The following is a 25,406-nucleotide window of genomic DNA, read 5'->3' on the forward strand; positions in this document are numbered from 1 at the left end:
TGGTGAACAACATTCAATTTAATGGACTTTTGACAATACTCTCTCCAATTAGTCGATTACATTGAGGACCTACTGTATTGAGTTTGTTAATTTAAAAATAGACATTTTTCAAAAGTAAAGGATTTTATTTGAAGATTGTATTTAAATAGAAGTTTTCTGATCAAGTAATCATTAAATAAGTTATGCAGTTTAACTTAATTAACATGCACAGAAAAGAAATGCATTATCAAAATATGTATACATCTCACTTGGTGGCATCTTAAATATAAGAATGTTTAATCAAATTTATAAACACAAGATAATTTGATGTTTATTTAAACAATTTTTTACAAATACACCTATAAATTCAAAAATCTTGATTTCCCCAATGAGAAGCCTAAAAAAATTTAAAATTTTTTCTCAGTTTGTTTGATTGACGTTACAAAGAAAAAAATTTTTACAGAACATTATTACTTACTTTTCCAGAACTGCTAGTTGTAACTCTCTTTTCTATATTCATTACTAACAATTGGGATCTGAAGGACAGCGTTTTTGTCTTTTCAATGAGCTGCTGGTAAGGAGATACTGCTTGCGTTCCCATCACCACATGACCCTACATTATATTTAAAACACAATTAACATTGAAACAAGTGATGATATTAAATATAATCAAGGCAAAATTTATAAAAAAAATTGAGGGCAAAACTTTACTGTCATCTAAGAATATCTTTCGAAGTTCTAGAAATTGATATAATTTTATATTTAATCACATTCTAAGATCTCTATCATCATTTTTACTAAATATTAAGATTCTGTTGATTGATACTATGATTAACAATATCAAATTAAGTAAAATGAATCATCATCCTTATTTTAATTTTTAACATATTTACTATCTCCATAGAAAGTGATGTCCCTTGCTATGTACCAAACAATTACAAATAAATAAAATACACTTTTAAAAATATTTTTGAGAAAAATGTTCAATAAGTAATAATAGACAAATTAATAGAATTTTCAAAGTAGAAAACACGAACTTTTACAACAGATTGAGAGGGATCAGCACATGCAGCATAGACTGTTCCAAGTGTTGCTAGCAGTGAATGTGCCAATTCAATATACTGTTTTGTATGTTAAGTTGGTTAAATAGTAGTGGTTTATTTAATTTTGCAGTATTAAGTTCTTTTACAAAAACACACATTCTAATTGATTTTATTTAATTCAGAGTTGAGTAAGTTTAACATCTAATTGAATATAATGTTTTTGGGTTGTTATATTTGTTCTTGATAACTTCGCATTAGAAAAGCTCAACTGTCTGAAATTTTTAAAATGTACTGAATTATTTTAATTTTCTGATAAATTTATTTAGTACTGCTGTTTCTCTGATTTGAAAACATCTTTTTAGTCCATTGTTCTTGTTTGTCTGCATTTTAATTGTCTCCTCTTAAAAAAAACTTGAATATTCAACCCTCGATATTACATAATAAATAAAAGATGAAGTATTAATTGAATTTCATTACTGCTTTTTTAAACATCAATTATGTATACATTACATGAGTGTTTTTTCAGAACATTTATTTCCACATATGAAAATGATGATGATTAAAAGTTTAATAATCCTTAAATTTATTTAGAACAATGATCTAGAATTTTCTTTCAAATATGTTATTATTATAATTATTATTTTATTTTTCATTAAAAAAAATTACCAGTTTTGAATCAATTTTAGCATCCAGTCGTGCATTACGAATTAAATTAACGATCCACTTTTCTCCTTCTTCTGGTGTCATGTTCAGTTTTTCAGCTAACATGCTACAAAACAAAAGAGAAAAAATCCTTATCAGTTTTGATTTTTCACAACTTATGTATAAAATCTTAATAAACCTACTCAATAGAAATACATTCGTGTATGCGACAAAAAGTTTCGAATATGGAAAGACGGGCATTCTCTATAAAATCATTTAGACATGCCACAAGAAAGAAATCATTGACCAACACCGCTTCACATTCACGAAGTTTCCTCTGTGCTCCATCAAAATCAAAATTTACATATAAGCACTCGACAAACTCTGTAATTGGATCTCTATAGGCATAGGATTCCTGAAAAAAATTAATCACTGTTAAAAAAAGTATTAACTAGTATTTAATATACAACTGCATATAAAATAAAATGTTAAAGAACTAACCTGCTGTATAACTTTTACTAATTCTTTGAGCACGGGGCGGTGTTGTTTATTAGTTATAACTGCAGTTGCTAGGTATCTCAGAATATGTGGGCAAATTGTTTGAATGGCATTTAAATACCTAAAAAAATTAAAATTTATTTATAAAAATATAATTAACATTAAACAACGTGGAAAATTATTTGTTTTACACACTAGTACAAGATTTCAATGGAGATATTCTTACAAAAAAAAAATCTTCAATTTTTTATTAGAATACTTTAGAAATGAAACCACTTCTGGTAAAATTACAGAAGAAAGTGATAAGTGACCTAGAAAATTTTTTAAATTCATATTATTGAAGCCAATTTAGTTTGAGATTTTGCTTTTCTCATCAATAATTAATTTTTTTAGTATTATTCTAATAGTCAGTTTGTGTCATTTATCATTAGTTGGCACTATGTTTTAAGCAAAAACAGTCAGAAAAAACAGTTATATAGGGTGATTACAACATTGAAAGCATATAGTCCTTTTTGAACAGAAGACTTACAGTATTGGTTGAGGCATTAATTTGTAGCAAAACGTATCAAGTTTGTCTCACATAGTGCCATAGCACCAAATTCCATCACCGTAAGGTATGCATTTCAAAATGGCTGCTTTCACTGATACAAAGCAGCACTTGCTGCATGTTTTGGTTTGAGAAAACAAAATACACATTGATGGTTTAATAAAATTTTCACAACGAATTTCATAGGGATCTTCTAAATATATGATACTTCACAAATTTTGTATTTATATTTAGTTAGTTAATTATTTATTTTTTCCTTTATCTTTAGTTTTGGAGAATGGATTATATTAAACCTCAACTACTATCTCAACACTCCCAACTAGAACTTCATAGTAACATTTGAATAATGAATGGAATTGCATCCCACTAATTCAGTGTTTAAATATGACTAAATTATTAAATAATATTCTATTATATTTTTGTAACCAGATATTAGTAGAAATACAAGTTAAGAAACTTTTGTTTTCTCTATTTGGTAAAATGGTCAATATGCAAATTAACAATGCATAAATAACAAATGTCAAACTGACAAGCAGAAGTGAAGACTAACTTGCTTTTACAGCTGTTGTATTATAAGAGCTTAATTGTTCAATTTGGTGCTGATTAAGAGTTCTTCTTCTAGGTTATTTTCTCTAATCATGTTAATTGAAATTTTTTAAATTGTACTAATCATCAATTTTGTTGTTAAAAACACCACAAAAACTGGAAAATATAAACACTCAGAGACACTTTTCATACTGGTTCCTGCAGGTCTGTTTATTTGAAAAAAAAAAATGTTTTTGATCACTTTCAGAGATCTTTGTCAGGTTATTATACATTTCCATAAATCAAATGTTATTACTTTAACAACTTTTTAAAAGAATATTTTATATGCAATGTGATGATATTCAAATTCAAAAACATAAAATGACATACATACATGATGAAATATGACATCATAAAAATTTTTAAACTATGTCCACAACTTTCCTTAATATGACTGGAAAAAATATAAATGTATCTTCAGTCTAAATAAATAACGACTAACCCGTTACAAAGCTATACATCCACAAAAGCCGAATTATCGGGCTAGAGTTGGCTATAATAAATAAATAATTAATAAGACAATTTGGCACTAGAGCTTGGCGTTAGGCGCCATCTCTTACTAAACTTAATAATTATAATTAAATTAAATAAATAATTTTAATAATTTGGAACTGGAGGAAAAGAAATCGGCCCGAAGCGGGACTCGAACCCGCAACTTCTGCTATCCGTGCAGACACGTTACCAGTTACGCTACCCGGACCTTCAGTCCGATCGCCTCCTCCAGTATATATAAGCTAACACGACGACCATCAACGGTCATTACAATGCCTGCTGGGGACACATCAAGTGCCCACGTCCTCCCAAGGCACTCAACCGGCCATCGGAAGGTCCGGGTAGCGTAACTGGTAACGTGTCTGCACGGATAGCAGAAGTTGCGGGTTCAAGTCCCGCTTCGGGCCGATTTCTTTTCCTCCAGTTCCAAATTATTGAAATTATTTATTTAATTTAATTATAATTATTAAGTTTAGTAAGAGATGGTGCCTAACACCAAGCTCTAGTGCCAAATTGTCTTATTATTTATTTATTTATTATAGCCAACTCTAGCCTGATAATTTGGCTTTTGTGGATGTATCTTCAGTCTACCATTTACTTTAACAGTTACTAATAAAATCAATACAAACAAACTGAAAACTCATTATTTAAAATCTCAGTATTATCTTATGGCAAGTCTACAATTGTCAAATTGCATAAAAATATAATTTGTTTCATGTGTATCTAGAAGAAAATATGTAATAAATAATTTTGATCCACTGACCACAACATATAGAATCTTACAGCTGTTTTTATTTAAACATTTCAAATTTGCACAACTGTGTAAAGGAAGATATTTTTATATTCATATAATTAAGAACTGGATTTATATGCATTTAAAACTGCTACGTATGCACATACATATGCACATTAAAATGCTAGAAATATGCATTATGCATGTTAAAGCATCAGTAATATTAACTGAAATTTGTAAGTTGAAATGCATAGATACTTTACTTCTGTTGGTGAGCAAATCTTACTAATGTTTATTATGTCACATTTTTTAGATGGGAGGGGAATAAACATGTAACAATAGGTGACACAAGGAACTTGAAAATTATGATGTCATAAAACACATATTAGAACAATGATTCATGGAGGGATGCAATCAAGTTAATTAAACATAAAAATTACATGTTCAATAGCATTTTATAACTTTCTATCCCATCTAATCAATCATTATTTACATTCTATATATACAATTATTTACAAGGTGTTTGAGGTTAACTACATTAACCTAGTTAAGTCACTGATCTAAAGAAATGTATTTTTGCTTGTATCTCTATACCAGGGCTTCTTAAACTTTTTTTATTCACGACCCCATTTATGATTGTGATTTTTTTGCAATCCCCCCAAATAAAATAAAGATATATAAATATTTTGCAATATACATATGAAATACAATGAAAAAGTATATACCGTATTTTACGGACTATAAGACGCTACAGACTATAAGACGCACTTTAATTTTTAAGCATTTTTTTTTTTTTTAAATACCTATAAGATGCTATGGACTATAAGACGCACCTGAATTTTGGAGGCAATTTTTCAAAGAAAAAAATGCGTCTTATAGTCCATAAAATACGGTATATATTGAAGATATATACAAATTTGCAAAAACAATAATGGTGTACTACCACAGTTCACTCTTGTGTTACAATGGAACAGAGACAACTGAATACACTGAAAAGCAACAACACTACACTAGTTCACACTACAATCAGTGTTGCTGAATCGTCTCACTGCACCAAAAGTGACACAAAGTGAAACTCACGAAACCTACGACACAAAGCATGCCATTTTCAACCTCTCACAAATTATTTTCAATATTTTGCATTAAAATCTAGTGACCCCAAGATTTTGCTAAACGACCCCAAATGGGGTCGTGACCCATAGTTTAAGAAGCCCTGCCCTATACAAATGATGAGAAGTGAGCACTCTTATTAACTAATTCTAGATTTAGTGACAAAGTTGATAGTAATGTTTCATTTCCAACAAGAATTTACCTGTGATCAACTGCCGTTTTGGCTCACTTTGATGCACTGGCACTTCACATTGCATTGATGATGCATGTGATGACATTTCAACATGCAGAGACATTTGAAACCTTTTTTTTTAAACAAGAAACAATTTATAATATACATTATAATAAAGAATTTTTTTTCATTTGTTTTAAATGTCTAGGATCCAAAATCCCATGCATACTTTCTTAGCAATTCAGCATTAGCTTTTGCTATTGTACCCATATTGTTGGTTAAACTGAACTCAACATAAGAATTTTTTTGCATATGATCCATACATAGAAGTTTGACTACTTTATTTACAAAAAATTATCTTCATTATATTTACACAATTTTTTGAAAGATTTAAATTTAAAATTATTAAATTAATAAATATATTTGGATTAATATTATTGTAAGTGTTAATTCAAAAGGTTTTGAGATTGAAAAATGAAAGATTTCCATGTAAATGTGAAACTTGGACCCAAATCATGTTTATATTGAGATTTCAACATAACAGTATTTAAGGAAAATCATGCATATACAGTACATACAAATCTGGCCTTTACATATGTGTTTTGAAGGTGCATATGTTCAAAACAATATAGCAGAAAGTTACAGATCCTAAATTTTATATGAATTACCTAAACTATAAATAAATTTTGATGGAATCATATATTTTAAATTATTCACAATAAGGGTTTTTATAACAATTCTCTAACAATAATTTAATGATATTCTTAAATTTCCAACAAAAATTTCATTTCTTCAATTTAACATAGTTATCAAATTACACTTTAAGAGATAAAAAGAAATTCTCTTTGTAAGAATGTGTTTATTTGATTATAAAAAAATTCATATAAACGTTCTTTAAAAGTTACACAAAATGTTGTATATTGTTAAAGTGCTTACTGTTGCTGGAGAAGAAACATATCAATAATTAAATCTCTTCCTTTTACGTGATTAAAGAAAACAAACAGACTCCAATGTATAAGCCATGTCCGTTGCTGCAGAGATTGTAAGGCAGATCCGAATGTCTATAAAACAAAATATTCAAAAATTATAAAGTAATATTATTACATATTCGTATCAAGAATAGAACATTGTGTTGCAAGAATGGTTTTATAAACATACATTATTATCTATAAAATCCTTGAGACGGTGCAAGTCCTCTAAAGCTGTATCCCAGTCCTGCATGAGAATTGCAGAGGCAACTTTACCCCATAATCCATTCAACATATTTCTGTCAGTGGGTGGTACCTAGAATCAAAAATTCTGTATCATTAAGAATAAAACACTTAAATTTGAAAATAACTTACCAAGAGACAGTAGAAAGAAAGATATTCGGCAGCAGCTGAATAATTTCCACACTCATATTGAAATTTGGCAAACGTAAATAATGAATCCATCATCTCTAACTTGAACTAAATAAGAAACTCTGATTATATTTTCAAACATGAGGACATAACATTATATATTAATAACATAAATATATTTAATTGAAATTAACTTTCAATGACTTAAATAGAATCTATCAACATTAAATTAACATTTTTTTGATTCACTAACACAAGGTGTGTTACCATTTCAACACTTGGCTGTATTTCATCTTTATTTAGTTGATTTCAGAAGATTAAAATTAATATTTTGGATATTTTGGCTTTGATAACAATATTGTATATGTAATGTTATGATCCTACATATCAGGGGTGTTTAACTAGACCAGGGGTGGCATGTAACATATGTGATTTCAGTTTATAATCTGATCATTCTTTACATTTATTCTAATTATAGAACATTCATTTCATTTCTTTAAATATTGTTATTCAAAAGTCTAAAATTTCTGCAAACATTAACATTTTAAAATATAAATAAACTTACTATATGTTACATGGACTCACAATGGTTCTCCATTCCTGAACAAGACTTACTTTAAGAAGTCAATGATATGGACAATAATAACTCTGATGTTAATGCTATTCTGACAATCCTACAATTTTTATGTAATAAATTTATTCTGTTAGGAGGGACAAATTAATTTTGAAGCAAGATTTTTACTCAATATCTCTGAATGGTCAGATATATTGAATAAGCCACACTTTGGTCATCATTGTTATGTATTTACTCTTCTGCTTTTGCTTATTAAAATGTAACAACTTCTAGTAACTAGGATCAAAAAGTCAGTAAGTCTGAAGCAAAACATTGAAATTTACATTCCAGTCTGCAAAGTTTTGTTTCAGATATTTGAGTACACAATTTTTCAAAAATATTCTCGTCAAAATATATTTTAATTCTGAGTTCTAAGGATGAAAATCGGGAAACTCAAAAGTACTAAATAAATTATTATTAGTATGACTTAATAAAAAAATTATGAAAGCTATAATTGTTTTTTTGAATTAAGTTTATATCTAGCCAATACATTTTGAACAAAGTGTCCAAAAAGTTTGAGCAGTGAGAAATTTGAAATGTTAGAGTTATACATATGGCATTGCATAAGTGACCTGTAAGTTGTAAGCTGATATCATGCTGTAAACATGTAACAATCATTTTTCTCCACAAAGGTGGGTATGTTTCTGTGCTAAAGCCAAGTGTTTATAGATTAGCCATCCACTTTAGCAACCACTTTGCAGTAAAAGGGGTTACTGCTTGCTCATGAATATTTGATTTTTGAATAGTTTTTTGAAGACTTTTTTGCCGATTGCATAGTTTCCTCCGAAATCTGGCCCGCTAGGTCTCTAGTCCTCACCCCTCCAGATTTTGGACCTCTGAGAGACAACTGAAACATTTGCCATAGGAGAAACTGCAATATCATACATAAAACTTCACTTTTATTAAAACTTTATTTAAACTTTTCCCATTGAACAGTAACTTTTTGGGCATCCTGTAGTTTCATTTAATTTCTGTAAAATTTTGATCTAAGATCATCATCTTAATATTATCCTTCCACTAGAGTCAAAAAATGTATTAAAGTGTTCTCCCTAGACTGCTCAATGTACTACTTTTATTAATTTATCATCTAAAGTAACTTTAAAAAAAATTTTTTTCTACTTACATTAAAATTTTCCATCAGAAATTTTAGTAGCTGTCTGCTATCTCTGTGAAGAAAATCATAATTTTAGATATATTTTCAATAATTTCATGTACGTGCTTAAACACAAACTGTAAATTTATTTTAATTTCCAAATTAAGGAAATAATTAATTTTTTTTACACAATGTCAACATGAACTTGAACAGTATCAAAATTTCACAGCAATTTAATAGACTTTAATTTTAAAATAGCTCACAAAATAATCTTTCAGTTCACTTTTGAAAATTTAGATCAGGCCAGCATGTCCAGCCCATAGCTCTTTTGTGTACACAGTCACAAAAGAGTGGCTTTTACATTTTTAATTAGTCGAAAGAAGTATCAGAATAATATTTTGCAACACACAAAAATTACACAAAATTCAAATTTCAGTGTCCATAAAAAAAGTTTTATTAGAATACATCCAGGCTCATTTTTTACATGAATTTTTGCACTACAATGGTAGAGTCAAATAGTTGCAAACGGGACTGTATGCGGTGCTCTCGTTATTTTGCACCATTTCTGGGCATGCTACAAATTTCAGCAACACAGTTTAACTTGATAGCATTTCAAGCAGCCATACAACTTTTTACTTATTTTTTATAACTAGTGCATAACTTATTCATTACATCAAAACAAGAAAAGAAAAGTTAACTTAGAATGTTGCACTTTTAAGGATTATTTTGTTATAAAATTATACTGCAACTTTCTGTATTTATTATACAATGATATTATAGCTGTGCTATAAGAATATGATATATGTTGACATTACTGACTCAACTAGCATCATAATATTTCCAAATTTATAGAAAGACAAGGTCAGAAAATTTAGAAAATTTAAAGTGAAATATCTAACCTTTGATTGGAAGTGATGGATTAGTAATACAGTCAAACCTGTTTTTGTGCGGTGGATAGGGACCGCATAAAAGAAAATGCATTAAAAAAAAAAATCGCACGAAACTTCGCGAGTGGCTATAAAAAATAGTTTTCGCAACACAATTAACTCCTTGGGCCTTTTTCTGCAACACCTAATGGGGAAAAAAATCCTCTAAGAATTTTAACTTTTATATTAATTAATTATTTCCACTTAAATATGAATCTAACATTAAAAAGTTAAAAATAATCCTTAAATAATGATTTTATTTGATAAATATAGCTGCAGGAAGTGTTATTTCATTTAACAAGGCATGAAATTTCACACCTGCAGTCTAAAGCTGGAGGGGAGCTAACTTACCACATCTGTTCAAATATAACATAATATTTATGGTTTTTATGCTATTAAAATAAGAGAGGGACCGAAATAAACGTATGAGAAAAAAATTTTACTGAATAAAAAATGAAAAAACCTGCTGATGTCATAGAAAACAACCAATAGAGTTTTTAAAAATTTTACAGGAGTCAATTATGTTCCAATTTGATTGAAATTTTCATATATCGCACAGAAAAAAACTGCACAAAAACAGGTTTGACTGTATAAAGACATGCTAAATGACAAATATTGAGAAAATAATGTAATGAAATTCTGTAAATATCAGTTAAATCATACACTCATGGACTGATATCAGTGTTTTGTAGTACCTATCTTTAAAAATATTTAAAGATGAAATACATAAGATCTTATTACATCTCTGCATCAAGAATTGATTTTGATGAAATGAGGTACAAATTTTGAACACTAAGAATGCTAAATAAAATACACTTGTGTTCAAAAGTAAAGCAACATGTACAAATATACTGTACATAACAAAAACACAGAAATGAAGACTTTCCATTGCAAAGAATTATCCAAATGCCCTTCTCTGAGGCATACCTGATAAGCTATTGATTTATTGGAACACTTCCTCACTGTTAGCACTTCTGGTAGACAACTGTTTGTCAAACGATTTTGCTGTACATATAGCACATTACATTTTCTCATATAAATGTGTGCCATTGTGTATTATTTGCATGACACTTTGCAAATTTACACATCATGTAAGTTTTGCTATTCACGTTTCATGGCGTCAATTTTGATTTTATGCAGGTTGTGTGTTTGTTGCTTTAATTTTGGACACAAATAATTCTATTTTGAATTTCCTAACTAAAAATGTATGGAAATTTGCTTTCTCTCTTAATATACAATTACCTACACAATATTCTCAATTTTTCCTCTTGGCTCATGAAGCCTAAAATATTCACTATCTGACCTATTATGGATAAAGTTTGCCAACCTCTAATTTAAATGGCTAATAGAGATATAGGTTGTTTCGAAAAATTGACTGATAAATTTTCTTATTAAAATTTGAATGAGACAATTCCGTTTATCATCAGACTAAATAATTTTTAGTGCAAACTGGTACCAAAAGTATTAAAACTCCTTCATAGATTATTTTCTATACACGTATAGTCTACTGCATTAAAATATACAATTGTCTTAAGTAATTGTGGCAGAAAATAAGTGTGGGTTCATGAAATTTATTTAATTTTTGGTAAAGATGACAGTAATTTCATGCTTCAGAGAACTGCAATAATAAATTAATATAATATTCTTGGCTACCAGCATATATACTAGTAGAATTATAAAGTGTCTACAACTATTTCTTTTGGCAAATAAAATTTCACAAGAAATAGTATTTAAAATAGATTTAAGATTAATTGTAAAAGGCTTACTGTCCTTAAATTCTAATATTATTGTTAATTGTCTACTTGGACTTTACTTATTAATAGGACTTTATACTGGTGTTTAAAGATTATTACTACAGGTGATATAATAAAGAAATTTTGTTCTTTCCTGAACTAACTCTCAATACTGTGCCAATCTTTAAAATACCAGCATAAAGTCTTATTAATAAGTAAAGTCCAAGTAGACAATTAACAATAATATTAAATTTAAGATTAATTCATTTCTTTTATATTACATAAAAATAATCTATTATGTTTAATTGTAATTAAATGTATCAATGTAAAGCTAAAAATAGCAATATTTGCTGTATATAATCAGTTATTTTAGTAACAACTAAAAAGGGGTTTATGGCAAATAAACAAATTTGTTATCTCCTTCTAATCCAACATTCACCATATGTCAAGAACCACAATGAATTTAACTGAATCTGATACAAATCACAGTTTGCCAGCATATTCTCTCTTTAAATACTACAGAGCCCCATTTGGGTAACTCCTGGCCAAAAATCTTGAAACAACCTGTAACTTGCAACAATACATGTTTGATTGTTCTCATTGATACAGAAATGCTACAGAACAGGTAAATTCAGAAGATTTAAGGTAAATTCAGTTCAGATTTTAAACTACAGAAACTCAGTTTTTATAAGTTTTGTTTTATCTTATCTGCTCTAAAAGATGATTTATAAAACTATACAACAGTAAGAATGTGTGTAATTTTATTTTAAATAAAGCATCTCTGTTGTATGTACAGTACAAGCTTTGACACTTGTGGATAAATTTAATATTTTAACTGTATTTACTAATGATTTGTACCAAAAAAACTAAATTAATTCTATGCCTTGAAGAAATGCAGTAATTGCTGTTTCAAATAATTTCTGTCATCTGAAGGTTGGCAGAAGCTACTTGGATTTATGAGAGAAGTTTAAAATCTATAACTGTTAACAAGCATGATTCTGATAACATCCTGGAAACCATTCACAATCTTACTTACAGCATGTCACTAGACATTGTTATGTTTTGTATTTGAGTACTTTTTTAATGTAAGATTTTCAAAATCTATAAAACTATATTTTTACTTTAATTTTATAACTGTTCAATTTTTATAATTTCCTAGTTATTCTAACTAATGTAATAGTGACAGCATGATCACTTCAGCAATATTTTTCTCAAGCTTGCTCTTCAACACTAACAGAACATTCTTTACATTCCAAAGGTGAGTTATTAAGCTCAAAAGCACTTGAATATTTTTATTTTTTACTCCATTAAAAGCAATATTTTCTTCTTTAGATTATAATGGAGTTACACTTAAGTATCACTAAATTTATTAGACTGAATAAATATTTTTGGTACAGTGATACTGCATATAGTTTCAATTGTATCATACATTAACCTAAATTCTTAAGTAGAAAGTCAAATCTGGATGTAATTCAAAGATATGATCAAGGCCATTTTAAGACCTCCAGATCAATTTATTTAGAAATATTATATTGATAAGACGTAGAACAAAAATATTAGTAATGAGCAATGAGCTGAAGCTCTTAAGAAGGAATACTATCTTGGCCATGGTCGTACTAATGTGGCCCTGGATCACTAAATTTATGTACAGTACTGTAAATGGTTATCAAAATTAAACTTCCCCAACTCAGAGGGCTCTGAAGAATGTTCTACTGCTCAAAATGAAACATTTGGACAACAGGTACTTCTGATGATGTGTTCACTATTTATTAAATAAAAATTTTTGATACAAAAAGTCACCAATAGGTGGTATTGGAGTTATGCAACTGTGGTCAAACCTGCTCTATTATTGGAGAATGGCATCTTAACAAGCTAATGACTTTTTGGTCCCAGAGTTCAACAAAGTCTTCAAGATATCATATTGATGAAAGATGGTGCACCATTCCACATCCTTCACGCTGTTCAATGTGTATTTAAGGCAGACTTTCACGAATAAACGGGTGATTAGTTGTCATTTCCCAACAGCTTGACCTCGTTTACCTGATTTTACCCCATATGACTTCTGGCTATGGGATTTTTGAAAGACTAGGTCTATCATAAAAGATATGCATTTGTGTCAGATCTAAAGAACAGAGTTCATTGGCATGTTCTTGTGATTAAAAGTGGACTCATTATGTTCAGCAGTGAAAAACATGTTTTTGCAAGTGGAGCACATATTGAACATTCGTAACCATGATTTGCATAGCTCCAGTGCTGCCTATCGTGCCAAACTTCTTGCACGAATAATTTTTATTTAATAAATGGCAAGCACATCATCTGAAGTACCTGTTGCCCAAATCTTGTTTCATTTTGAGCAATACAACACTCCCAGAACCCTCCAAGTTGGAAAAGTTTAATTTCGACAACTCTGTACATGAATAATGAGTTCAGATTCCAAACTAAGCTATTTTTCTAAATTTTTAAAAAACTATTTTTTATTTTATTTTGAAACATTAAATTCATTTAACTGTTAATATTTTAAAATTATTAAATCGGTCTGTTAATATCTTAACAGAATTACTCATACATTTTAAATGACTAATTTTATATTCATAGATCCATTATTAAATGAATTTATAATGTGAAATTACTGTAGGTACAGTGTAAATTTGTTACCTTGTTTTCATCATTTCCTGAGTGACAATGGGATCCATAAATATTTTTATTATCGGTTCTGTTTCTGCCTGAAGCTCCATCATCTGTGCCACTACCTGGGAACGTTTATTTCTCAATTCTAAATGAAAATTAAAAAAAACATTAATTTGAATTATCTTTCTCAAAAGATTTCTTCTCACTATTTCTACAAAAAGAACTCTAACTTACACTACTGAACTATGAGAAATCAAAGTTTACTTTTCCACAGCTAACTTAACAATAATTTTGGAAACTAATTGGTTGTAAAAGTGGTCTACTGTACTTAAAACTGAAATCAATGGGCAGATGGCCAAAAGTTAAAATGTTACCCTATCACTTCAGGGAATCCAAAATTGAATTCAGACAAATAACCCCAGGAATTTTCCATGGGTCAGTCCATCCTGATATGTTGAGCCCTGTTTCTCACCTCCTAACAAGATCAAGATAATTAATTAAAAAATGCCTATTTAAAATGAATTCCTGAAGAATTCCAGATACTGGCAAGAAATTACAAAAAGAAATGTCTCCTAGTTTAACTTTGTAGGAACATAGTAAAAAATAATTATTTAGCCAAGCAGCAAAATGAACATCCAAATAATTTTTTAAAAGACTAGTAAGGAAGATATAACTAGATTAAATGCTTTACTAATGTCAATATATACAACATACAGTAGGTAAGTTTTTATTCTCAAAATTCTTAATTATTTCATGCTGAGTAGAAACGAAATTAGTAATGGTAGATCAAATTCAAATGCTAGTGTTGAATGTAATTAAGTCTGGTTGCAATAGAACAAACAGAGTAGATAATGTTCCAAGGTTTTGAACACTTATATACAGTAATACCTTGGGTTTTGTTGACTTCATCATCAGTTTTTTCCATGAAAAATTTGTCTTGGTTTTCGTAGGTGTGCCCATGTGACCACACCGCTAATTTTGAAAAAACAAAGGGTGACCCATGTGTTTTCCTGCTCAGTGTGGCATTGTTTCTGATGTGTGAGCATTACCTGATGTGTTTAGCCAAACAATTCTATTGTTTTTCTTTCCTTTTAGCTCCATCATGGAACCAAAGAGTTTGCAGAGCCAGCAGCCCTTCAAAGAAGAAGGCAAAGAACATGATCGAGTTGAAGGAATTTTTATTCAAAAATATGAGAGCGGCATTAAGATTGTTGAAATCGGACGCATGTACAGGAAGTCACCATCCACGATAAGTTCCATTGTGGCAAAAAAAGAAGCAATAAAGGAGGGTAATGTGGCGAAAGACATGAATGTGCCAACGAAACAGAGAACGCAAATAATTGAAGATGTCAAACAGTTATTATTAATTTGAATCAATCAAAAACAGTTAGAGATGGCACTTCTGCTTTGGAGGCCATCATATTAGTCTTTTATCTTCATTTTATAATAACTTATTATTCTTATTAGTATTAAACACTATATTTATTCTGTATAAAATGTGTTTTTGGTATGTATTTTGGAGTGTCTAGAGTGAATTAATTGGATTTACATTGATCTGTATGGAAATAATTGCCTTGGTTTTGGATTTTCTCAATTGTTTTCGGATGGATTATCACAAAAACCAAAAGGTATCACTGTATGTCTATGGGTATATTCGTTAAGTCGAACGAGTTAAACGCATTAGTAACGAATCGTTCGAAAAGTAGTAGTCTCGCTCAGCGCGCATGCTCCGCGGTGATGATGTATCGAACGAAACTCTAATGAAGCTTACAAAGGAAAGAGTTAGTTTACTTTGTTAAGAAAATGGCACCCAACGATATCGATGTTTCTAGATCTACTCGAGTGTTTAAATTGTAAATTAAAAGGTGAAATGATTGAAATAACTGTCCATCCGAAGCAACCTAAGAAAAATATTTTGGATAAGGCTGCACTAGCAACATTCATATCTTCGATTTTAGAAACAGCCATTTAGTTATAATGAATCATTCGAAAAGTCTAACAAAACAAGAATAACGATGACGTCATTCTCGTTTAACTCGTTTGACTTAATGAACGTACCCTATATCAGTGGTTCCCAAAGTGGTTCCTATGGACCCCCAGGGATCCTTGGTACCACTTTGGGGTCTGTGGCAAATTAAAATTAATTTGAGGGTGCATGGACAATGTCAGGGGTTCGCGAAAAGTTTAATATAAAGTAAAATAATTGTGACCTATTTTCATTATTAGGATAGTTAAAAATAAATAGCAATAAATAAATTGGTAACCATTTTTACATACTCAATAAAATATAAGTATATTGGCAAGTGCCAAATCTGACAGAGGGCGCTCAAAATGGCTGCCGAAACAGGTAAGGAGCCGACAGGAAACGTTGTCTTGTAGAAGGTGAAACCATTTTGGATGCTGGACACATCGTATTTTGTGGATTAAACTCTAACAACAACACTGAACATAACTATTATGATAAATAAAACTATGTTTTTATATTAGAACATGGTGTATACTGCTTAAAATATTTAAACACTTCTCACCTGTTAACATATTTCTACACACAATAGTCTTTTATTTTATTTTTAATAATTCTTATGTAGTCATGACATAGTGGTAATATTCCTATTCAAGTTTGAAAATTATTCGTTTGAAAATCTGAAGCAGTCCACATAAAAAGAAAAAAAATGTCTAATTTTTTTTTCATAAATGGACATGCCTGTCGAAAAATTGTTTTTGTATGCAGATCGGAAAGAAAATATGTATATGAAGATAGAAAATTTACCTATGTCGAGATAACTTTCCAATCAAATTTTTAAAAATATTCTTAATTGAAAATATAAGTTAATTTATGTTTTTTGTTTTCATTTTAGTATTATGGTCGGCTATCACATGTTTACGAAAACCAGACAGCCCCGCTTTGCATGTGCATTCTCCCCGTAATTGAGATGTATTAAAACGACAATATCTGAGATTGCAACACTAAAGCAACAACATGAACTTTCAGTGTTGTTGTTAGAGTTTAATACCACAAAATACGATGTGTCCAGCATCCAAAACGGCTTCTCCTTCTACAAGACAATGTTTCCTGTCGCTAATACAGTCTAGAATTTGACATAAATTCAATGTATTTAATTAATAAATATATAAAAATATAAATAAGACTATACAAAGGTAAAACTTGCTTCTGAAAGACAGAAGCAAAGTTTTATCTTTGTAGTCGTATTTATATTTTTATATATTTATTAAATGTAAATAACGCCGGCCACGTACTTTTTATTAATTATTTACTTTATAAATTCAATGATTTGTTCTCCATTTGGTCATCGCAGTAGTTGTCACCGATGGAAACTGAATTGGCTCAGGCATTGAACAAACACATGGTCGGTTCCTTACCTGTTTCGGCAGCCATCTTGAGCACCCTCTGTTGGATTTGGCGCTTGCCAATAGGTACATAAAATACAAGATACAAGTAATGACAAGCATCGCACAGTGAGAGTCGAGCCGACCACGGCCACCTATCTATGCAGGTTTGAACGTGAACGGAATCTTGCTGCTACATGCAATAACTTGTCTAAAATATGACACTAGACGAGTTGTGCATCTAATCAACAATTTAATTCTGTTTTGTGCGTGATGTGAAGTGCATACAACAAATTTTCCAAGTTTTGAATAGAAAGTTGTATAATGTTTTTTATTGTTATGGAGATAGAGTATGTTACGTAAGTATTTTGAACACATTTGATATCTTGTATATTAAATTCGTAAGTAAAATTATACTGTAACCATCAGCCATATTATTATATGTATTTTAGTTATATTTTATATCATCTTTATATTCTGTTCTTCCCTTTTTTCATAACTTCCTTCTAGAAACTTCTTTATTAACTCTTATTGCTTTAAGGAGGAATTATCTCTTCTCAGAACTCTTTGTAGAACAAAAGGATAGGGGGTTATCGTTTCTCTGAATTTTGGAGAAAACAAAAGAAAGGAGGAAGCCTGAGGCAAAACTGCCAACAGAAGAGCCATTTTTGGTCAAGATCTCAGAGCGGACAGAAAGACAGGGCAGTGTTCCAGACTTGAGAAAGGGAAAAGGGGACTGTCAAGTGGAAGAAAGCCATAGAGGTCAATGAAATAGAATAGATTACAACCACAATACTTTTGTTAAAGTTAATTTATTTGATAGTTTTATCTCTAAAATATTTACCAATATTTTATTATATTATTTATTTATTATTACTTAAAATTTTACCCTTACATCTTAATTAATTAATTGATTCGAGTGTTACTTTGTAGTATTATTTCCATTTTCAAATTAAAATAAATTACAGTAGAGCGTCGATAAGTGGAACGCCGGTAAGTGGAATGGCCGGAAAGTGGAACGATTTTCAGTCGGACTGTGTCGTGCTGAATCGAATGTTTTTGATACTAAATTTACTTCTAAAGTATAATTTTCATGTTTTTTATATTCTTTAATATATTTATTTTGTTTGTACAAAATGCAGAAATAATTTTTAACGATACAAATAGCCTCGTTGATTATTATAAAAATTTTCGTTAGGCTTAAAATCGACGAAAATTCAACACGAAGCGACACGCAACGGAGAAAAATTCAACAGGAAGTGATACGCAATGGAGAAAAATTTGAACATCGGACAGGTTAATGTATTTTTTCGTACAAAGTCGGAAACTGGAACAAATCATTAACTGGAAGGACCCCAGTCCCCAATTGGTTCCACTTATCAACGCTCTACTGTATTTCTTTTCAAAAAACAAGAAACAAAAGTTTTTATGAATAAATATTGGTTTTTTGCAAAGAAATAATTCTTTTTATTTTCTTGTATCTTGAATTTGTGCCCTTTTCATAGAAAATAATATGAGTGAACTGAAGAAAAAATGCAGACAATATAGTGTTCAATATTTAAAATATGGCTTTATTCCGTTACCAACAAATAGTACTTTACCTATATACCTTCTATGTAATAAAACTTTGTCAAACGAATCAATGAAACCTTCTAAGTTTAGGGACAAAAGTCCAGTTGACAAAAAAATAAAGATTTAACTTTTTTTTAAAACAATCCAAGAAAAATATTTGAAAACATTGTTATTGAAACATGTCTTTGCGACAACATCTGAGCAAGATGACGATGACTGCATGCTTCTTATAACATTTCTTTACTGACTGCAAAGTCCGGAAAGCTGCATTGGTGAAGAACTCATTCTACCAGCTGTAAATGAGGTAATATGCATCATGCTGCATAAACCAGCTTCTGATATTATAAGAAGAATTCCACTGAGTAATAATATGGTGCAAAGAAGGATTGACGAAATGGCTCAGTCCATGGAAAATTCTTTATGTGAGTACTTAAAAACATCTGAATTCTCTATACAGCTTGAGAAAGCAACTTTACCAGGAAACAAAGCATTTCTTTTCGCTTATGTAAGATTTGTAAAAGATGAGAATATTTCCCAAGAATTGTTATTTGGAAACTGATACAAAAGGTAAAACAATATTTAATGAATTAAAAACATTTTTTGATGCAAAAGATATACCCTTGAGTAATATCCTCTCTGTTGCTACTGAGGTTGCTCTGGCAATGGTAGGACGACATCAAAGCTTTCTGGCATACTTGAAACAAGCTAATCCGAATATATTATCTGTACATTGTGTCATTCACCTACACCATTTAGTTACCAAAAACCTTAGTGAACGCTTGCATGGCTCACTAGATTATGTCATTCAGGCAGTTAATAAAATCAAAAGGAAATGCCTTAAATGAGAGATTATTTGCCTAACTTTTTGTTTAGAAAATGAGAAAGATTATAATCATTTATTACTTAAAACAGAAATTTGTTGGTTATCTAAAAAGTGCATGTTTGGATTGATTTTATGCACTCTTTGATTCAGTGTTGGAATTCCTGGACAGCAAAGACCATGATTTGCAGCTCAATTTAATTAATTCAACTAATGACATAGCATATATGACTGACTTATTTGCCAAATTTAATGAAACCAATTTGAAGTTACAAGGTGATCAATTAAATTTAATCAAAACTAAAAGTATAATATCTGCATTTGTTGCAAAACTTTTTTTATACAAACAAAACTTGAGGAGAGGAGAATGCTCTGTTTCCAAATCTTTCAAAATTGAAAAAACAAAATGATGATTTGCTTATTTATTGTCAACACTTAACGGCTCTTCATTCTGACCCAGACAAAGATTTGAAGATATTCTTCACTTGGGCATCCCCGATTGGGCGTTGGACCCTTTTGCAAGTAGACCACAAACTCAGATGAAGCCATACTAATACAGGAGGAACTTATTGAATTATCCACAAATGAGTAGCTGAAACCAATGTTTGAAATTCTGGTTACAAAAACAGATACCAATTTTATATCCTGCATTATGGGCCATTGTACAGAAGCTGTTGATTGCTTTCCCATCTTCCTATTTAGTATAACGTGGATTTAGTGCAGTTATGAACCTTATCACGAGAAAAAGAAATTGACTGCAAATTAGTACTCATGGAGACTTACAAATGTTACTCACAAACATAAATAATCTCATATCATCCCATCAGATTCATCTCATTAAAAAATAATGTGCTTTTGTATTTTAAAACAAAATTTATAATTTGAATAAATACTACTTTAAATATAAAAATGTTTTATTTATATTTTGTTTTTATGTCACCATTCACCATCCAAGACATCAAAGTTAAATTTGAAATTTTGTTATAATGCAGTTGTATAGAGTTATTTCACTTGGGGTTCATGATCAGGTTTTTGCTATGAGAGGAGATCTGTAGGTATAATAAGTTTGGGAACCACTAGTCTCTATGATAAAGAGTTTCCCATAGGAACTGTAACAATAAAAGAAGTATACCATAGTTCTGGAATATAATCTTGAATTATTGCAGCATATAAATGAGATAACACAAAAGATGCAATAGTTAAATATTAATATAAAATATAGCAGGAATAAAATGAGGACTATTATATGAGTATGATAGTTTTAAAATAGCATGACAAATGTTAGAAAATATAAAATAAAATGAACACATGGTAAAATGTTAAAAAATCTGTTTTTTAAATTACTGTAAATTTTAAAAACACTCGTCAAAGTGGCATCTATTTGAAAAATTAGGGAAATAATTAGGGAATAAAACAGAAAATCCTGGAATCATCCAAATGCAAAGAGATATTTAATGAAAATAAAATAATTATGGTAAGAAATTTTTCATTCAGAATAAAATATAATTTTGAAAAACTACCAACAGAGCAGCTTTAAACAATAATACATAAAAATTTCACAAATGTAAATATCTTCGGCTAAATTAAGATCCCTATTCTAGCAAGCCACTAAGATGGTTTAAAATACTTTACTACCAGATTGGTGAAGAATATATTAAGATATGTTATGTTTATCATCAATATAAATGCATCAGATGCATTACAAAATACACTAGTTTTTGTTCATGCATCTTAGCCAGAAAACAAATAATAATTAATAGAAAATATTATTTAGTCATAATTCCATCTTATTGTGAAAAGAATACCTAAAACCTTGCAAATTTTACTGCTCAAGTAAGCCAGGCTCTAATTAGAAATAAAGGGTATCCAAAAAGATATTGACTCTTATGTTACTATACAGAAAACATAGTATGAAAATTATAGTTCTATTTACTGTATAGCTTTTTAAATTTTGAATATATTGTTGTAGTAATAACTAGTCAAGCCAAAGTAGGTTTCAAACTTATAGATAGTTCAGTTTATATAATTGTGCCACTAACACGCACAATTATACTCATCACCATACTCACATGTGCCATAAATAAAAAAAGTTTTCATACTTTTGGTCACTACCAAAATTCATAATTACATTAAATATATCTTACCTTCTGGAATTTCTTCATTTGGATATAAATGTCCATGAATATCCATAGCAAAATCCACCATGTTAGTATTGCTAAGTAAATCTAATTTTCCTTGCAACAATTCTTTCTCACCATATATCTAAATTAAAAAAAAAAAAAAAAAAAATAATATATATGTGTAATTCTAAAAATTATTTCTAGAGTAAATTATGATATATTTACAGTAGAATCCCACTTTTATGACCTAACTTTCTCAGAAAAATCATCAGGTGAGTTTTCATAACCAATTTCTTATTTTTGGATTGTACATTATTTTGAATACAATGCAACTTAACGTGACATGCAGGAGGACAGCACAAAAGTGTCCTAGAGTAACCTTTCCCTAAACATACTACTCCAAAGTTTTCGCTACATAAACCATACATATCCAGTAATTTATCCTGTTTTCTTCTTAAGGTTTTGGTAAAAGTTTACCTTGTTAGACTGTTAAGTTCGATATTCAATTTAACAAAATTGTAACATGTGTGTTTATGTTATGTAGTGTTGATGTACAGTTCACAGCTCTCTCACATGTGTCAGATGTGTTGTGTAACTATAGACTTGGGAATGTGGGGAGAGATCTTCCTGCCTAGAGAGGAAAAAATTGGGCTTTTTCCTTAGGTGTGGCCGGGCAGTGCTGACCACAGTGTGTGGCTGTGTGGCTGGCAAAGAACCAGTGTTGTGCCATTATTAATTAATTGTTGGGTGCCTGAGTGTTACTCGTTTGTGGAGTGCCAGTGTTACTCACTAGTGTTGAAAATAAATTACAAATAGTGTTGTTGCTGTGTTATAAATAATTTGTGTACTGTGTTTAGAACGTGTAAACAGCAACATATTAAAATATTTTACATAGACCCAATGGCTGTGCTTCGGTTAGGTTGGGTTAACTACATTTTTAGTAGACATTTCCTTTTTTTTTTCTTTTTAGGTATTCCTTTCTTCTGTTTGCTGGGTTCGGGGGCAGTAGGCACATCTAACCTAACTGAAGTGCTGCCATTGGGTCTACCAAGGTAAACTTTTACCAAAACTTATGAAGCTTTATAACTGAACTGATGTTTAAAAATTATAAGATTACCGTATATCTCGGCGGATAAGACGACCTTCAGATAAGACGAGGTATAAATTTTCGTCGAAGTTTTATAGTTTTAACATATATCTGTCCTATAAGACGACCCCCAAACTATCAACAGCCTATGAATTTAGTTTAGATCAGCGATCATTATCTGGATAATGATACTATAGCGTACATGAAATTATGTCCTATTCGTAATTTTTTAAAAGAACATCAAGAACATTTTATTTTCTTGCATCTGGCGGCACTGCCTTGCGATTATTACAAACATTCACACTGATTCGGGCATTCGAGTAATGACCTTGACTATTCACAAAAACATCATATGGCCTATTCTATTTTGTGGACATACTCTACTCTACTAGTAAATAATTACGGTTTGTCTGTTTTACTATTATGGTTTTAATTTATATAAATTTCAATCTAATTTTTTTGTATCTGTCCTATAAGACAACCCTGGATTTTCAAGGCCTTTTTTTATGATTCGACTATCGTCTTATCTGCCGAGATATACAGTTTATTGAATTATACAAAGTTTCTCTAGCCAGTGTATTATGAATATGTATCACAATTTTGTTAATACATGAATTTAAATAATACTATCAATATTAGATAAAGATTGAAATTCAATGCATTTCAATATATTAGATCCTGTTAAGGGTGATGTATACATGTTACCTGACACACGACAAAGCAATTATATAGAATTAATATACGAAGTTTTTTCTTAATTTAATAATAGCCAATAGATACACATTTCAGATATGTAAATGTTCCACGTGACGTGACCACCATACCCAGCAAATAAACTTATGTTGACAATACATGTTATGTCAGTCATTTAAATACTTTTAGTAAGATATTCTCTCTTGTGAAAATGAAAATACGAATTTTTCCAATAAACTAACATATTTAGAACGTAACTGAATTGAAAAACTTGAATTATGTAAAAATCAATCAATTACACGTATCAAATTTATACAATATGTTACACGTGGTTAACAACAAAACTATAGTTCTTACCTGCTTTACGCTTAAAAATTCCAATAAGGGAAATACTAGATGACGATCTAAGTATGTTCCCATTCGCGTTGTTAAATCCCATTGCGCCATTATTAATTTAATCTAGTCCTATGTTAAATATCACTGGCTGAAAATAGGACTAATGCTCCCTCCAAGATGGCGGCTAAAACGACACCTAACGGATTTTCAATATATAATAAATTCCAAAAATGTAGTGCTGTATTAACAATAAAATTTTATGTAACTTTGTAAATATTTATTACTCTAACATAATGAATTCAACAATCAATTGTTGATGATACAATATAAAGAAAATAATATAACGGCTGTGCAGAAATATGATAAATTATTACTAATTTATCATATTTCTGCACAGCCGTTATATTATGTTAATACATGAATTTAAATAATACTATCAATATTAGATAAAGATTGAAATTCAATGCATTTCAATATATTAGATCCTGTTAAGGGTGATGTACACATGTTACCGTAAATTGTGAACCTAAATTACCGTGAACGTAAATTGGAAAAATAACTAATTAATAGTTATTTTTCCAATTCTTTGTAATTTTCGAAAACGATAAGAGAAATAAATGTACTAATTAACTTTTTATTTATTTATTTCATATTTGCAGACTAAAAAAATTACAAGTCACGAGAAGGCGTCAATTAACTACTACGGCCCGCGGAAAAAACGTAAAATTTATTCTGGCCATGTTATAAAAAAGGTTGCCCACCCTAGACTAGATTTATAACTTAACCCAACCGATAGGAATTTACTGGTGTTTTTATGATAGTTCTGTATAGTTGACAGGAGTTTTAAAAAAATCCATTAAAATATTTGATATATTTATTCCGCGTTTATTCCGCTCTCCCATCTTATATTACTTACGGATTTCAATATTAAAACGGTGATATTACGATTTAGTATGTCCCATCCGTAAGGGGATGCAGAAAAAACGTGTACAATTCTAGTAGTGTTAAAAAATTAACTGTTACTTTGGCAGCATCATTTACAACCAAATTTAATGAATGAGACGTACAATGGTACAGAAAAAGCTCTAGAATTTATTTTCTTTAAATTTACGATTTATGTATCGGTTGTCATAGAAAATTTCTTTCTACTTCTTTCCCAAGACTACAGATATTCAAATACAAATTAACCGGTTTCAACCTATTTCTACTTAAGAAGTAGTTAAATAATTAAGCGATTAGGGAATTAGAAACAAATAAAACCCTGATGAAAGAGCCGAAATTTTACTTAAACAGAAG

The 25,406-nt window shown here is 29.8% G+C and overlaps 1 protein-coding gene across 1 annotated transcript; it reads right to left on the reverse strand.

Annotated features, from left to right (window-relative positions):
* Nucleotides 1-284: 284 nt before the first annotated feature.
* Nucleotides 285-24,307, reverse strand: eIF3e (eukaryotic translation initiation factor 3 subunit e). The gene is made up of 12 exons (XM_067264554.1): nt 24,132-24,307; nt 22,019-22,136; nt 14,162-14,279; nt 8,878-8,920; nt 7,145-7,249; nt 6,960-7,085; nt 6,738-6,862; nt 2,166-2,283; nt 1,868-2,079; nt 1,689-1,791; nt 458-592; nt 285-376 (listed from the first exon to the last, which is right to left on the reverse strand). The coding sequence occupies exons 1-12, from the start codon at nt 24,219-24,221 to the stop codon at nt 347-349; spliced, it is 1,323 nt and encodes a 440-aa protein (XP_067120655.1). The 5' UTR covers nt 24,222-24,307; the 3' UTR covers nt 285-346.
* Between the last annotated feature and the right edge of the window lie 1,099 nt (nt 24,308-25,406).

This window comes from Centruroides vittatus, unplaced genomic scaffold (genome assembly GCF_030686945.1).
Source record: "Centruroides vittatus isolate TY-2023 unplaced genomic scaffold, ASM3068694v2 contig_19, whole genome shotgun sequence".
NCBI classification, from domain to species: Eukaryota; Metazoa; Arthropoda; class Arachnida; order Scorpiones; family Buthidae; genus Centruroides; species Centruroides vittatus.